Below are 13,687 nucleotides of genomic sequence, written 5' to 3'. Positions count from 1 at the left end.
ATCCGTCCACCTTAAAATAGTATTTCTAAAAACCAATACATTTTGACTGAAAATTTTTAATAGAACATAAAAAAAGAAAAATTCTTTAAATTATTGAAATCTATATTTTCAAAATTTATTGAATCATCATAAAGTTTAATGTAAATAAAGACATTATGAAAGATCACAGTGGTTGCACATTTTAACTAAAGTTGGGCCGGATATCCGGCTTGGCCGAATGCCAGATATTGAAACTATCCGGATACCGGATATCCGGCTGATTTTTAATCCCGAAAATCCAGTTATCCGGCAGCATATCCGGTAATTTGCCGGACATCGAACGTTTGCCAGATCCGGGCGGAACTGGATATCCGGCATTAGAAATCCGGTATCCGGCCAAAAAAGTATATGGCCCAACCCTGATTTTAACATTATATTTTTTAGCATAAGAAGCAAAGCAATTATGTTTTTAAAGAAAAAAGAAACATTTTTAATCATTTTCAATAATATTTTACAAATCACGGAAAAATGCTTAACAAAAGTATATCACAATTTCATACATACATACATTGTTTAAATAAGGATAGCTCTAAGTGATGTATTAAACTTTTGGCAGTTTAGAATTAGCAGTGGCTATTTACATCAATGTTTTAACAATAATTTATAAAAGTAACAGGATTTGAGTCTGTCTGTCTGTATCAAAGGATCTCGCTAACCGTTAAACCGATATGGTTTACCTTTACAATGTAGTTTGGCATAGGTCCTGGGAAGTCTTTGTGATAGGGCACCTCCCCCATAAAAAATCACCCCTATAAAAAAATATTCCCAAATTTTTTTTACTTTTCTCCTAAAAACTAAAATTAAAGCGAGGGGGATTAACCCGAACTTTTTAAGTACATCTTAGGGCCTCTAGGGGCGTATCCGTTAGTACTATATACGTTAATAATTATATCAAAAGAAACGCTTAAAACTTTTGTTTAATCTAAACAACACAAGTATATGATTATTGGTGCAGAAGAGTTGATATTTTAATAGATCCATCCATTCCACCAGCCAACAGAAATCCACAATCACCTTAATATTGATAATACAGCTAAAACGTTTTTTTTTGAAGATCCTAATGTTTCAATGAATTATTAGACTAGTTGCTTCGCCCCAAGCCTCTATGAGATAACTGGAGAAAAAAGCATAAAACCGCCATAATACGTTTATATAACATCCTTAAAAAGTACAACCTATTTAGACCAGCAGTTTTCAAGATGTTTAGCCTAAAGCAAAAAACCTTACTACTTTTAATGAAAGGATAAAGTATGCATAAATCTGACTTCGAAACCGATAATGTCTATTCTCATTTGATGGTATTTTATACTAATTTAGTTTTTAACATTTTTACATCAACACAGCCTTTGATGATTAATAAATTAGAGACAAAAATTCAATTTCAATAGCCAAAAAAATCATTTTCTAGAAAATTTCTTAATATTGATCACGAACGAACTTAAAAGTAACTGCACTGCTCAAAGAAGGAATAAAAAATTCAATGTTAACCTGTGCTCCAATGTACTGTTGTAATGGTTGTTTCAGCTTTCATGCCAAGTACTTTTACCAGGGAACCTTTCTTAGGGTTGCCACCATCTGCTTTTTATAACCAAAATATTAAAAATTATAAAGTTTATTATGTCTGTCCGTCAAGATCTTGCTAATCACTAAATTAAATAAGTTGTAAATTTTAAAGAAGGTCTTATAACCCCTTAATTTGAAAAAAATGTTCTTCTATAATTGTTAGTTGGTAACTTAATCAATGCGCATAACGCGGCATTCAACTATGATTTCGAGATCACAAGCGATTGATTAAAATGCACTGATGATCTCACTTGTTTAAAGACCCGTCTCTAGAATGATGGTTTTGTGCTATTTATAATTCAGCTTTAGTAGCCGCAACAAAGGATATAGGATATAAGTGGATATATTGGCAGTGTAAAATTTGTCGTCTATTTAGCTTATTTAATATGGACGTCATTTATTGGTTAATTTGTTTATACTGTAGAAGAAGAGGGGAAATGATAAAGAGGGTGGATTAGGGGTTTATTCATTTAATTTAGCCAGCTGAGAGTATTACTTTGCCATGAGTACAAGAAAATCTGGTGCAACATCCAAGTTAAAATATATTGATTGCAAAAATCTTGTATTCACAGTCAGACTATTCAGGCAGTAATGATAGTTTAGATAATTTAACAGTGTGTATAATAGAAAACCCTTGCTTGGAAAATACTGAAAAATAAAACGAATAATTTTGGTCTTTCCTTCAAGGTTTTGTCTGGCAGTAAGGGATGTAGCAAGAGTACTATCTCCCTCTCCTTCACTATCTACGTCATCAATCCTATAATTTAAGAAAATGACTGTAGAAATGTATTAATTAGACAATGGTTTAATCCCACCCCTTTTGTATGGCTCTAATTTAATTTATCCTTCACCGAGATATGGGATATCATAACTATGCTTTCTTGGTTGGTTAGGGTCACGCGAAATAGAGCAAATCCACACGTAGTCGGAAAGTTGATTGGTTTGAATCTGAGCCCAGAACTGCGTCATAATTACAGACGTAGATAGTTGTACTTATTTCTGCTATGTCAGATGCGCGACATTAATAATAAGAGCTGGGGAAATACATTGGCCCAAAACAGGCACAGCTCATTACTCTGCACTATTAGAGCTTCTAGATAAAAATTGTGCAATCAAAGGGCTGGTTGTCTGCAATAGTCTGGCCCTAAGATAGTATCAACCGTCCCAAGAGGTATTAATAAGGTATAAAATAAAGTTATCTAACCTGAAGACCAGGGCACCAGTGGATGACCCGACAAAGACATGATCCCCTGTGGGTGACAAGGCAAAATCACCAACCAACTCACAATCTATGGCTGGCATCTGGCCTCTCCACAACTAAATAATGGATATAGAATATACGTGGATATTTTGACAGGAAAAAATTATCGTCAATTTAAGTTGCTAACATGAACAATGACATCACTTATTGCCATTGGTCAATTCGTGCATCATGAGGAGAGTTGATTGGGTAAAAAGGATGGTGGGGGGGGGGGGGGGGTCGTTATTTTATCCAGCTACAAATAACAATAAAAATTCCCATTTGTAAACAAAATAGGTACTATACACAAAAGAGATTTTAATCACCTTTCGGTACCTAGTGATATTGCACTTTATTTATGAATTTACGATAATTCTGTTAAAATTGCAACTTGAACAATCATGGAAAGTTTGAAATAGAAAGAAAGATTCTAACATAAATTCACCAGAGCTATTCGTTACGGCTGTGTAAACACTATTGGTAGAATAGTTTTGTTTTTGTGAATAAAAATGAGTTGTAAATGTTCACCTTTGTTCCCGGACGTAACAAGCTGGATTGGAGAAATGTTCCACTTCGATCTAAGAAGAATAAATAACAAAGATGACAACATCTATAAGAAGTGAGACACAATGAGATCATTGATCGGAATACGGACAAGAAGATTTAAAGAGCATTTGTTAAAATCAACAATAGATTCATTGGAGAATGTAAACTTATATCACGAAACCTATCTCACGTATCTTAAAATTTAGCATGACTGACATACTGACGTCTAAAGTAAATTACATACTGGATACTTAGATTCACAAAAAAAATCAGCTGTTTATCTTGAATAGCAGCTGAGATTTAACATTTCTCCCATTGCGTTACAGACTGACAGATGGACGGAGAGGCAGACAAAGGGAACTATAGAGTAGCTACGCTACAAAAAATATAATTTTTAAAACTAAATTGAAAATATTTTAGACTTCTTTTCGTGTGTAAGTATTTTACTTTTGTTATGGGTTAGGCCATATTGGGTACAGGGTAACCCCGCAGGGTTTAGGAAAACACTTACCTAAACTCCAGACGCTGGTTTCATCCGGGGTGAGCTGTAGCCCCACAATAGTTCTGTCATGTCCCTGCCAACTTGAGAGAACCTTAATTATATAAAAATATAACTTTAGAGCTTTTCTAAGGGAGGGAGGCGACATTGAACTGTGAATTACCCGAGAGAGAGGGGACAATTGGGCGCTCTGATGGTGGTACCCTCCCCAAAAATAGTTTAAACCCTTCCCAGGACCTATGAGAATATACTCTGTAAGGAGAACCATATCGGTTCTGTGGAGATACTTCAGCATACAGATAGACACAGATCATGTTACTTTATTATAAGGATAACAAAAGAACATGCAACTTTTGTTCTTTATTGGTTAAAAAATGTATACTTTTCAATGTCAAATTCGCAATTCTTTCTTATTAACATTATTGTTTTTTCTACTTTATAAATTTTCACTTTGGATATTTTAATCCTTGTTTTAAAATGAATTTATGCCATCTATAATTATATTATTAAAAATTTTGACGTAAGTTATATTTTATAGTAGAAATATAAGTCATAATATTGAAATAAGAGTTTAAATAAAATCAATACAATTCAAGAATAGCAACCATATTTAAAAGATCAAAATATAAAACATTAAACATAAGGTAATGGATATTTAATAATTATATCAGTTGCTTTATTAAAGTCCAACTAACATTAAGTAAACCTATACAGCTTATACCAACAACGAAATAAATTCAGAAAAAATTACGAAACCTATAACTCATTTTCAGTTGTCTCCACATATTTTTTTTAGATATTCCTGAAATATAATGTTCATTACAAAAAACAACAGAATTTTTAGTAAAACTAGTGTTAAGAGATCTTAAGCTTCATCCAGGCTGAAATATGACCTGCAAAGTAGTTACTAGTAATTTCTCGCATTGTATCATAAACAGCTTTCCGCGGATATAGAATGTACAATTATAAGATAAAACCAGTTTTTTTAGCCCCGAGGTGCCGAAGGCACGGGCTAAAAAAACTGGTTTTAATCTTATGATTGTACATTTTTATATTCGTAAAAAGCCGGATATAATACGATGCTAGACATAGTTTTTTCGTATGGATGAGAACCGGTTCTTATCCACCAGATTCGAATGAATACGAGAAAAACCTTTCCAGGACCTAAGAGAAGCGTAGAGCATCCGTTCGTTGTTGGGGAGGTGATAGGTTCGAATCTCTGCATGACACCGCGTAAAAACAAACGACGTTACAAATAGTTCCTACTGCTGCTATGTCAGGTGCACGACTTACATAGTTAGAGTAGGGGGAATGCCTTTGCCAAAAACAGAAGCAACTCATTACCATTCCCAGTTACGACTTCCAAACAAAGTTCTTGCAATCAAAGGGTTGGTTGTATGTGTATATTAGTATGCTAACCTCATTTCTATGTAGATCGTAGATGCCAATAGTTCCATGGTTTGTAGAGAAAATTATCAGAGCTCCGTTGTGGTTATACACAGCATCCGTCAGATTCTTCAACTAAAACATAATTTAATAATTCTCTCTTTTTATAGTCATTGGGCTACATGGCTCCTTGTGTGTCCACCGGGTAAGGTGAAATTACCCCCCCCCCCCGCGCCCAACTAAAACGTGTGCATAATATTGTATTGTTGCTCCACTGTTTTCTTATTGGCTGATTTATAAAGGAATCTAGATTATATCTATCGAAAAGACTTAAATTACCCAGAGAGAGAGAGAGGGGACATGGGCTGCTTATTACACTAGTTCCCAAAGTTTTATAATAAAGTTTTTTTAATTCGTTGGCTTAAAATTTTTGGGGACTTCAGTGAATTTTAATTGGTAATTTTCTTAAATTAAGTGTTCAAACTTTTCAACCACTAGAACCATTGGGGATGTTGTACATAAATTTATCGGCCTTTGTCTTATCCCTTTAGATCTCTGTAAATTACCTCTGGCGCCAATATCTCTTTTTCCACAGCAAGTGTCTGATGGTGAACCATAACAGGTTTAGTTCAAGGCATTGCGGGTAATAAAACATTTACTCTTAAATCATTGTTTGTTATAATCTAATATTTTTATACAAGTCTAATTTTTACACTGATTTTTTAGAATAAAAGACTACCTATAATATTTAGAATTAAGTGAAGTTAAAAATTAAAGATTGGTTTAAAAAATAATTATATTTATCACATGTATATAATGTTAAAAACAATCAAATCAGAATTTAAGTTTAAAATATAAATACAAAGTAGCTGCTCTAATCACAACATAACGCATTTCTGATAATCGCAGCTTCTTTATAAACAGGGTACGTCCGTTAGTTCACCCTTCTTTAATAATATATCATTTAAGGTATTATCTGTTCATGCCTTGAATTCCTTAGAACTAAAGATAAGCACAGTATTGGTTGATGCAGCAAGGAATGAATTCTCTACGGGACTTGTACATAGTACACTGAAAAAAATAAGGATGACAACATCAATAAAATCAAAGTTTAACATTATACCTCTTAATAGCTAATTCCCTGCCAAATTTCAGTGCTGTAACTCTTTTTTTAGTTGATTTTTTTTTGACTTTTAGTTTTAGTTTCTATAAGTGTCATAGCCGCCCTCCCCCTTTAAAATTTCTTTAAAGTTGACGTAAAAGTCTACTGACAAAAAAAAACAATTACATTTCATCTTTTATTGCTTAACTTGTTTTGAATAGCCTAGCTTTAATCTAAAATGTTTACCTTATAGGTTGTCCAGACAGAGAGGTGCTGCCGTTTTCCTGTATCAAACATTTATCCACAGAATCACACATTCGCACCTAAGTTAAAACATGAGTAATAAGACCAATGATGACAAATAAAATTACCCCTTCTGTAGACAAAATTAATTGGTTGAAAAGTTTGAAATGCCCAAAGTTTTGAAGTCAACGACTAACATTTAATGTATATTCATTTTTATACCAGTGTAATTTGCAGTCCCTGTCAAAAGTAAAACTACTCAACACCTTATTTAACTTATTTCAATATAAGGAGTAGGGGGATTCTGTACTCGGCCATGCACATTGAGGGGAACCTTACCTGTCCTTTATTAGTTCCATAAAGAAGTCTTCTTTCATCCAGCCAAACCAGACAACTTACTGGGCTAAATATGTAAAATTATTTTAGATTATCTTCATTTCCTTTATTGTCAGATGCGCGGCATTAATATAAATTGTATGCAGAAATGCCATCGCATTACCATACACATTTAGAGCTTCCAGACAAGGATCATGCAATCAAAGGGTTGGTTGTCTGCAAAAGCTGAATTACTAATAATGAATTACCTTCCGGAGATGAATGTTGCAGTTGTAGTAGGATGGCTGGAGGCTTCAGGTTTCCATATCTAATTTTACAATATTTGAATTAGTCATTAAAGAATTAATACCTACTAGTTTTTTTTTGTCTGAAAGGCTTCATATATCAATAAATTTTCAACCGATTTGTTCTCTAGTTTAGGTAATCTTCACATAGGTCCTTTGGTGGTTAGAGGCTATTCTTTTTAGATGTAAGCCTTGGGATGGTTGTAAGCTCTTTTTATACCCTCTGAATATAGAGTAACTGGATGCTAGGGGCGTAACCGCTAGTACGCTAAAATTGCTGTGTGGTTTCAAGGTCATATTTTGTTTTTTTCGCCCCTTTATTTGGCAACTTTAACTTGTGTATCAATTTAAAGCAAGGCTCGGACGCTGCGACTAAACACACTTGGATGCTTTGAATTTAAAAAAATGAGATTTCCACATTAATGTCAGGTTTAGACTTTCAGCTGGTTTTTAATTGTAAAGTTTGATTTTCATTAGGCTTACAGGCGACTGGCGCACCGCTGCCGAGCCCTGTTTACATGCAGGGATAGTCCGGCCCAGTACTGGTTTTGGGCCGCCTTTTATCAAAATCCTTTTGTGCAATTTTGTGCAATATCAAGCTGATTTTTAGGGCAAAGGGAGGGGGGGGTGTAAAAAGGGGGAGGGTGGCAAAAAAGGGGGGGGGGGGAGATTTTTGGGTGATCCAGAACATTAAATTTTTTTTGGTGGAGTAACATTTTTTCAAAATAAAATTCATATTGAATGTTCACTCATTCAGGCTTCATTACAATTACATTTTGATTAACAAGGAGGTTTTGTGTAGTTGTACATTGATAAAGTATTCTAAAAATATGCTTTCTAAGATGTGACAAACCCTTTTGGGCAATTGGGCCGCCCAAAAACAAATCAAGTGCACAATAGTCCATCCCTGTATGTAAGAGCAGTTATTTACTACCTTGATTACACCGCTGACATCAGCTGAAGCCACGTGTCCAGAAATAGATACTTGCAGGTTCACCACAGAACTTCTATGTTCATGGTATTCTTCCTAATAAAAAATATAATCATTACACAAAAAAGCACTCATATTGAAATAACTTCCCCAAAATTAGGGATACCAACACTTAAAAATAAATAAATTTTGCCTTCCCCCTTTTTCATCCCCTTGGAGTTTCACTCCAACCCTACCCCCTGACAAAACCCTATGCACGCAATTGTACCTGTCCAAGTAGTAAAAGTTGGTTAGCTGGGGTATTGGGGGTGGCCAAGAGGTCAACTGTCCGACTGCGAGTCATTTCACATTCCTCCTATAATATAAAAATATCTTCATTATAGCTCCAAAAACTAGATAACAATAACATAATTCGATACTAAATGTTTGGAGTGGGCCTATTTATCTGTAGCGACAAATCTTAATAACCGCTGAATCAATGTAATGAGTGTCATTTTAAAAAAATCCGCAAATCATTAAAAAAAAATCTTCAACCAACAAATTGTAACCTTGCTAAAATCAGTAGAATCTTCTAAATCTTGAAGAAATGTATCTTTGGCAGAGAAATTGTCTGTTTCTTTGGTTGAGGATATCGAAGATAATGGTGTCATTGAACTAGATAATAATAGTGAGGATAATCAAAATGACCGAGCAACAACATTTTTAAATTAGAGCTTTTCTGATCTAAGGAAGTATCATAAAATAACATTTACTTTCAGTGACATAATTATCCACTAAAGGCTAAGCTATTTAAGGATAGGTGAAGGTTGGTTGACCCTTTCGCTTAAAACCTAAGACATTTATAAAGCTTCACTGAAAAGTACATCCAATTCGGACCAGTGTCTTCCGAGATCTTTAGCTTCAAACAAAAAAAACTTAGTTACTACTTTATATTTAGGATTCCTTAAAATTTTTCGTTTATTTCTTAGTTTAAAATAAGTTGTTGTCAAAATTTCTAGGTACTTTTAATTCTCCTTTAATACCTGGAAGGTAATGGTAACTTTCCAACTGATGGTGATATGCGCTTCAGAGGAGCTTTGTTCACACTTAACATAAAAAGAAGTTAAAATTCAAGACAATTATTGAGTGGTATTTATAGAGGGGACGAGACATGTAAATCAAACTGGTACCCAAAGCTTTGTAAACATGTATTCTTATTAATTTGCATAATATCTTGATTGGTTGGTACAATTTATCATTGTCTACCACCAAAACTCTCTATTAATAATATTAATCTACAGGGGTAATTTTGTGAATCCTAATGGGGGATTTATAATCGTCTTTTGTTTTATCCATGAAGATCTAAGGTAAAACAGGGTTAAAAGAAACCCATTTTAGCTTGTTCTTACCTTTCTGCCAATAAAAACCAGTAGGTAGGTTCATTTAAAATTGTATGTTTAATGGAATTAAATTTGCAACTTGCAACTCATTGCTCAGGAAAATGTAGAATAACAAAATTATTAGACTTTTTAATATTTTTTATCTGCGCTTTTTTCAAAATGCAACTTTCCTTTCCATAAACGTTGCAAGAGAAAAATGCGTAAGTAAGAGCCTTAATTTACCAACTCATAAATGCGAATTAATTAGCGACTTAGGAATTCTAAAGAAAAAAGAAATAATAAAATTCCTACCTTACTGTTTTTGATCTTGCTAGGTTCTGTGTTTGACTCTGAAATTGTGAGGCCTGAAACATTTATTAATTTGTTTTTAAAAGTGAAGCTTTTCTATAATTAGGGTCAGTCCGTCCGTCCGAGATAGTTAGCTTTTATTCGTTAATTTATGTCGTTAGAATTGTTAGAATTGTCCTATCGATTTCAAACTTTGCATGGTGATTCCTGTAGTAGTTAGGTACGATTTAGAAAGCGTAGCAACTCTATAATCATTACCAGAATGTCCATTTTAAACATGTTGATTTTTTACTTTTTTAATAAAAAAATTTTATGTGATAAAAACATCCGATTGATCAGATTTTTTTATTACTGATTCCTATTACAATATTATGAGCGAAGCATCTCTATAATCAACTATTACAAGTGTCAGTATGTCCTTAAACAGAATTCTGTATTTAAGAAGTTTTGCAACAAATTTACGTTGGTATAATTTTGTCAAACCTTATATTTTCATATTTTGTATATTCAGTTCTGACACTCCACAAAAGTTACTGTTGGTCTGTCATGTCGTTTTAGAGCTTCGCTTTTATGGATGTTGTCATCCTTGTTTATATCATATTTAATATAAACAAAAAACAAAACTTTTCAAAAACTGTAGGATAAAGATTTAGCTAGGAACAGTAATAAACTTTCCTGAAAATGAAACCCTATTGGAATATAATTTAATATATTATACAAAAATTAAAGCCTAAATCGAGGGGCCAATAGGAAAACTTGATGAAGAAGGGGTGAAGGAAGGTAAGAAGCCTCACTGTAAAGGAAAACCACACAATTATCCAGTGGTTAGCGATATCCTTCGCAACAGATGAACACACATCCTTTTACCTTTATATAAGGATAAAGACAAACATCGTCACCTCTTTTTTACAAACAGAAATATTTACCTGGTTTGAAGATTGGCTACTAGGCGATTTCTTTTGTCCAGTTATGGTTTTCAAAAAGCTTTTAATTGAACGGACCTGTAAAAATAAAAGAAATATTGAAAATTATTTAATCATAAAAGTCATTCATAAATTGTTGAATTTGTAAGCTGCTAACTAACTAAAGTGATGTTTGTCATAGAAAAGCTATTAGGGTAAAACAATAGAGGATGAATGGGTTTAATAACTGTATGTCCCATCCCGTGGACCCTGTGCCGATTTTCAATTGGATTTATGAATCAGCCAATAGCGTCAAGAATATTAATACAGCAGTCATTAAAAGAGCAGATAGCAATACTATATGCTAGCAGATGAAAAAAATCTCCACAATGGATCCAGGTAGTTGTCTGGATTATATATCTATACTTATTTATACATTTATTGGAATGCTAAAACGTTTTAAGGAAAATATTAAACATTCATGTGTAAAAAATATTTTTATTTTTTAGAATTAAAGGGATGATAATTTCCTAACCTGAGTGTCTCGTTTTTCAGTTTCTTGTGCAATAAGAAAGAAATCATCCATGATATCCATAGGAGCGGGGGTATCATAGAATTTCAAATTTCCAGATGATAAATCTGGGTCTTCGTTGTAACCAACCTAGAAAAAAAACAAGTACAATTATGATTTTAAGATAAGCAGCAACAATACAATATTTTAGAACAGGGGATAGGTATTACAGTATACGTTACGAAAAATGACCGGTCTTTAAAATTGTCTAGCCTCCCCTGTAATGAAGTTGTAACCCTATTTTTTGTATGTGTGATCTTTATATACATTTATAATGGTGATTGTTGCGGTCAGTTAGATCAAGGAACATTTTCCAACATTCAGCAGGCTATAAAAAAAGAAATTCAAAATAAAAAAATTCAGACCCTTATTTTTTGAAGTAAATTTTACGTAAGTCGAAAAATCACATAGTAAAATTGATTAAGCATAAGTGTTGTGTTAAGTTTTATCGTAAGCAAAAAATTCTGCTTCCATAGACACCTTACCCGAATTCCTAGCTCTAATACAAGTCATTTGAGCCCAAAAAGTATGTATCAAGACCTCAAAATCTATGATTTTTCGGCTTAACCAAAATTCACTTAACATGCATAAGGGTCTGAATTTTTTCTTTTTGAATATTTTCTTTCATAGCCTGCTAAATGGCGGAAAATGTTCTTTGATCTAACTGACCGCAATAAACACCATTATACATGTATATAAAGATCACACATACCAAAAAATAGAGTTACAACTTCATTACAGGGGGGGGGGGGGTGCTAGACAATTTTAAAGACCAGTCATTTTTCGTAACGTATACCTACTGTAATAGATAATTTTTAAATGATGACTCTAGGGGCACTTGTTGTAAGGAAGGAAGGAGGGGCAAACGACGATCCACTTCATTTTATTTTAACTGATAAAAGTATTATGATGTCTCTCTTCAGACAGAAAGAGAGATAGATATCCTATTACTTTTACATCAAGATAAGAAAAGTAAAAACGTGTATGTACAATAACAATATAGAAAACATAAGAATTCAGTAAAACTATGTAATTTCAAATAATTTTTATTATTGAGTTAAATTGGGCTCTCTTAATTACCAAGTAGCTCTGATGCAAACGTTCTTGTAAGAGTAAATATATGAAAAATTGCTTTCTCAGGTGAAATGTAAAATAAAGTATTCTTGACGCTCAAGTGACAGTCTGTCAGACATTGCGGTGCAAACAGGATTTTCCAAACCTTTGCAAGTTTAAGCTTCAAATTTCTGATTTCTTCTTTGAGAAACTTTATTCTGGCAGCTGTCTTCTGACAGTCAGCGATTCTAGTAAATAGGAATGTTATTATTACAAATTTGAGATGATGGACTGTGTGTGTTTTTTTGTGTGTGTGTGGGATCTACCTTAATGTAATGCACGGTATTATGCAAAGTAGACCACAGAAACAAAAATTAAAATTGTAGATTAGGTAGTTTCTTTATTGAAAGATTATTTCCTCAATATGCAAAAACATAATATATTACTCCAAACTCATGGAAATATCATAGGCAAAATATTCTAAGTTTGGAAATGAATTATGTTAAAAAAAAGTATGAAAACAGTACAAACAGTTAGTAAACTTCATTATAGAGAAACTGCGCTCTCAAAAATTAAGTACCTTGGAGGAGGAAGGCTTTGAAAGCAAATCATTAAAAAGTTATGAAGACTTATCATCACAGTATCCTAAATAATCAAAATATATGGTATCAATATTATTTAGTTTAACATTAATACATTGCTTTATCTCTTATTTTCAGATTATTTAAAAAATATTGGGAGGGGGGAGGGGGGGGGGGTACTGGCGCTTGGCACTTTGAGGGAAAGCTCTAACTTTACTTATCAGATAAAATAAGGGTTAAAAATTAAATTTTAAACATCTTAAGTAAAATATTTTTCAGATTTAAACAGTGAGAACTATAATAACATCATTTTTGTACTATCAAGCATTGGATAATTTACCTGCCAATTTCTGGTAAAATACAGCAAAAATGCAGAATTCTCTTGTGGATTGTTTATAAAGGGAAGCACAAACCATTCTTTCCATTCGCTTGCATTCTAAAAAAAAGAAAGATTATACTCCTATAAATATAATAAATAATCCTATGCCATATCAATTAGATAATAGCTATATATCTTCGTGAATAATCTGTAACAAAGTATAATTTGAGAAATATGAATCACCTGTAATTCAGGCGTCATTCGTTCAAAGAATTGTTTAACCTAAAAGTAATTATCAAAATTATTACGAATATTAATAAATATAATATTATAAAATAAATATTATAAAATAAATTGTTATTCCTAGAGAGGGAGGGGATATTGGAGTGAAAATAACCAAGCAATCTTATTCATAGACTCAAAAA

General features: G+C 32.9%; 1 protein-coding gene across 3 annotated transcripts in view; it reads right to left on the bottom strand.

The window, feature by feature from the left end:
• Positions 1-87: 87 nt before the first annotated feature.
• Positions 88-13,687, bottom strand: part of dsh (Segment polarity protein dishevelled) — a 37,708-nt gene continuing 24,108 nt past the window's right edge. Inside the window, exons 6-29 of one of the 3 annotated variants that reach the window (XR_013883872.1) lie at positions 13,506-13,544; positions 13,284-13,379; positions 12,943-13,007; positions 12,529-12,610; positions 11,274-11,399; positions 10,763-10,837; positions 9,840-9,892; positions 9,192-9,254; positions 8,718-8,823; positions 8,438-8,524; positions 8,173-8,265; positions 7,203-7,261; positions 6,958-7,021; positions 6,622-6,698; positions 6,260-6,344; positions 5,840-5,875; positions 5,307-5,408; positions 3,900-3,981; positions 3,371-3,420; positions 2,807-2,919; positions 2,285-2,359; positions 1,528-1,616; positions 911-1,053; positions 88-568 (exon numbers count right to left, since the gene is read on the bottom strand). Coding sequence is in view for 2 of the 3 variants with exons in the window: in XM_080176562.1 (XP_080032688.1) it covers positions 983-1,053; positions 1,528-1,616; positions 2,285-2,359; positions 2,807-2,919; positions 3,371-3,420; positions 3,900-3,981; positions 5,307-5,408; positions 5,840-5,877; positions 6,271-6,344; positions 6,622-6,698; positions 6,958-7,021; positions 7,203-7,261; positions 8,173-8,265; positions 8,438-8,524; positions 8,718-8,823; positions 9,192-9,254; positions 9,840-9,892; positions 10,763-10,837; positions 11,274-11,399; positions 12,529-12,610; positions 12,943-13,007; positions 13,284-13,379; positions 13,506-13,544 (1,779 nt within the window). In the remaining variant the exon portion in view is untranslated. Of the gene's footprint in view, positions 569-910; positions 1,054-1,527; positions 1,617-2,284; positions 2,360-2,806; positions 2,920-3,370; positions 3,421-3,899; positions 3,982-5,306; positions 5,409-5,839; positions 5,878-6,259; positions 6,345-6,621; positions 6,699-6,957; positions 7,022-7,202; positions 7,262-8,172; positions 8,266-8,437; positions 8,525-8,717; positions 8,824-9,191; positions 9,255-9,839; positions 9,893-10,762; positions 10,838-11,273; positions 11,400-12,528; positions 12,611-12,942; positions 13,008-13,283; positions 13,380-13,505; positions 13,545-13,687 lie in introns of those variants that run through there. The other 2 variants (XM_080176562.1, XM_080176564.1) reach the window with 2 other exon arrangements.

The sequence above is a fragment of the Acartia tonsa genome, chromosome 11 (assembly GCF_053477335.1).
Source record: "Acartia tonsa isolate MP-2025a chromosome 11, ASM5347733v1, whole genome shotgun sequence".
NCBI lineage: Eukaryota > Metazoa > Arthropoda > Copepoda > Calanoida > Acartiidae > Acartia > Acartia tonsa.
The sequence above is the reverse complement of the archived record's forward strand: the minus strand, read 5'-3'. Positions and strand labels throughout refer to the sequence as shown.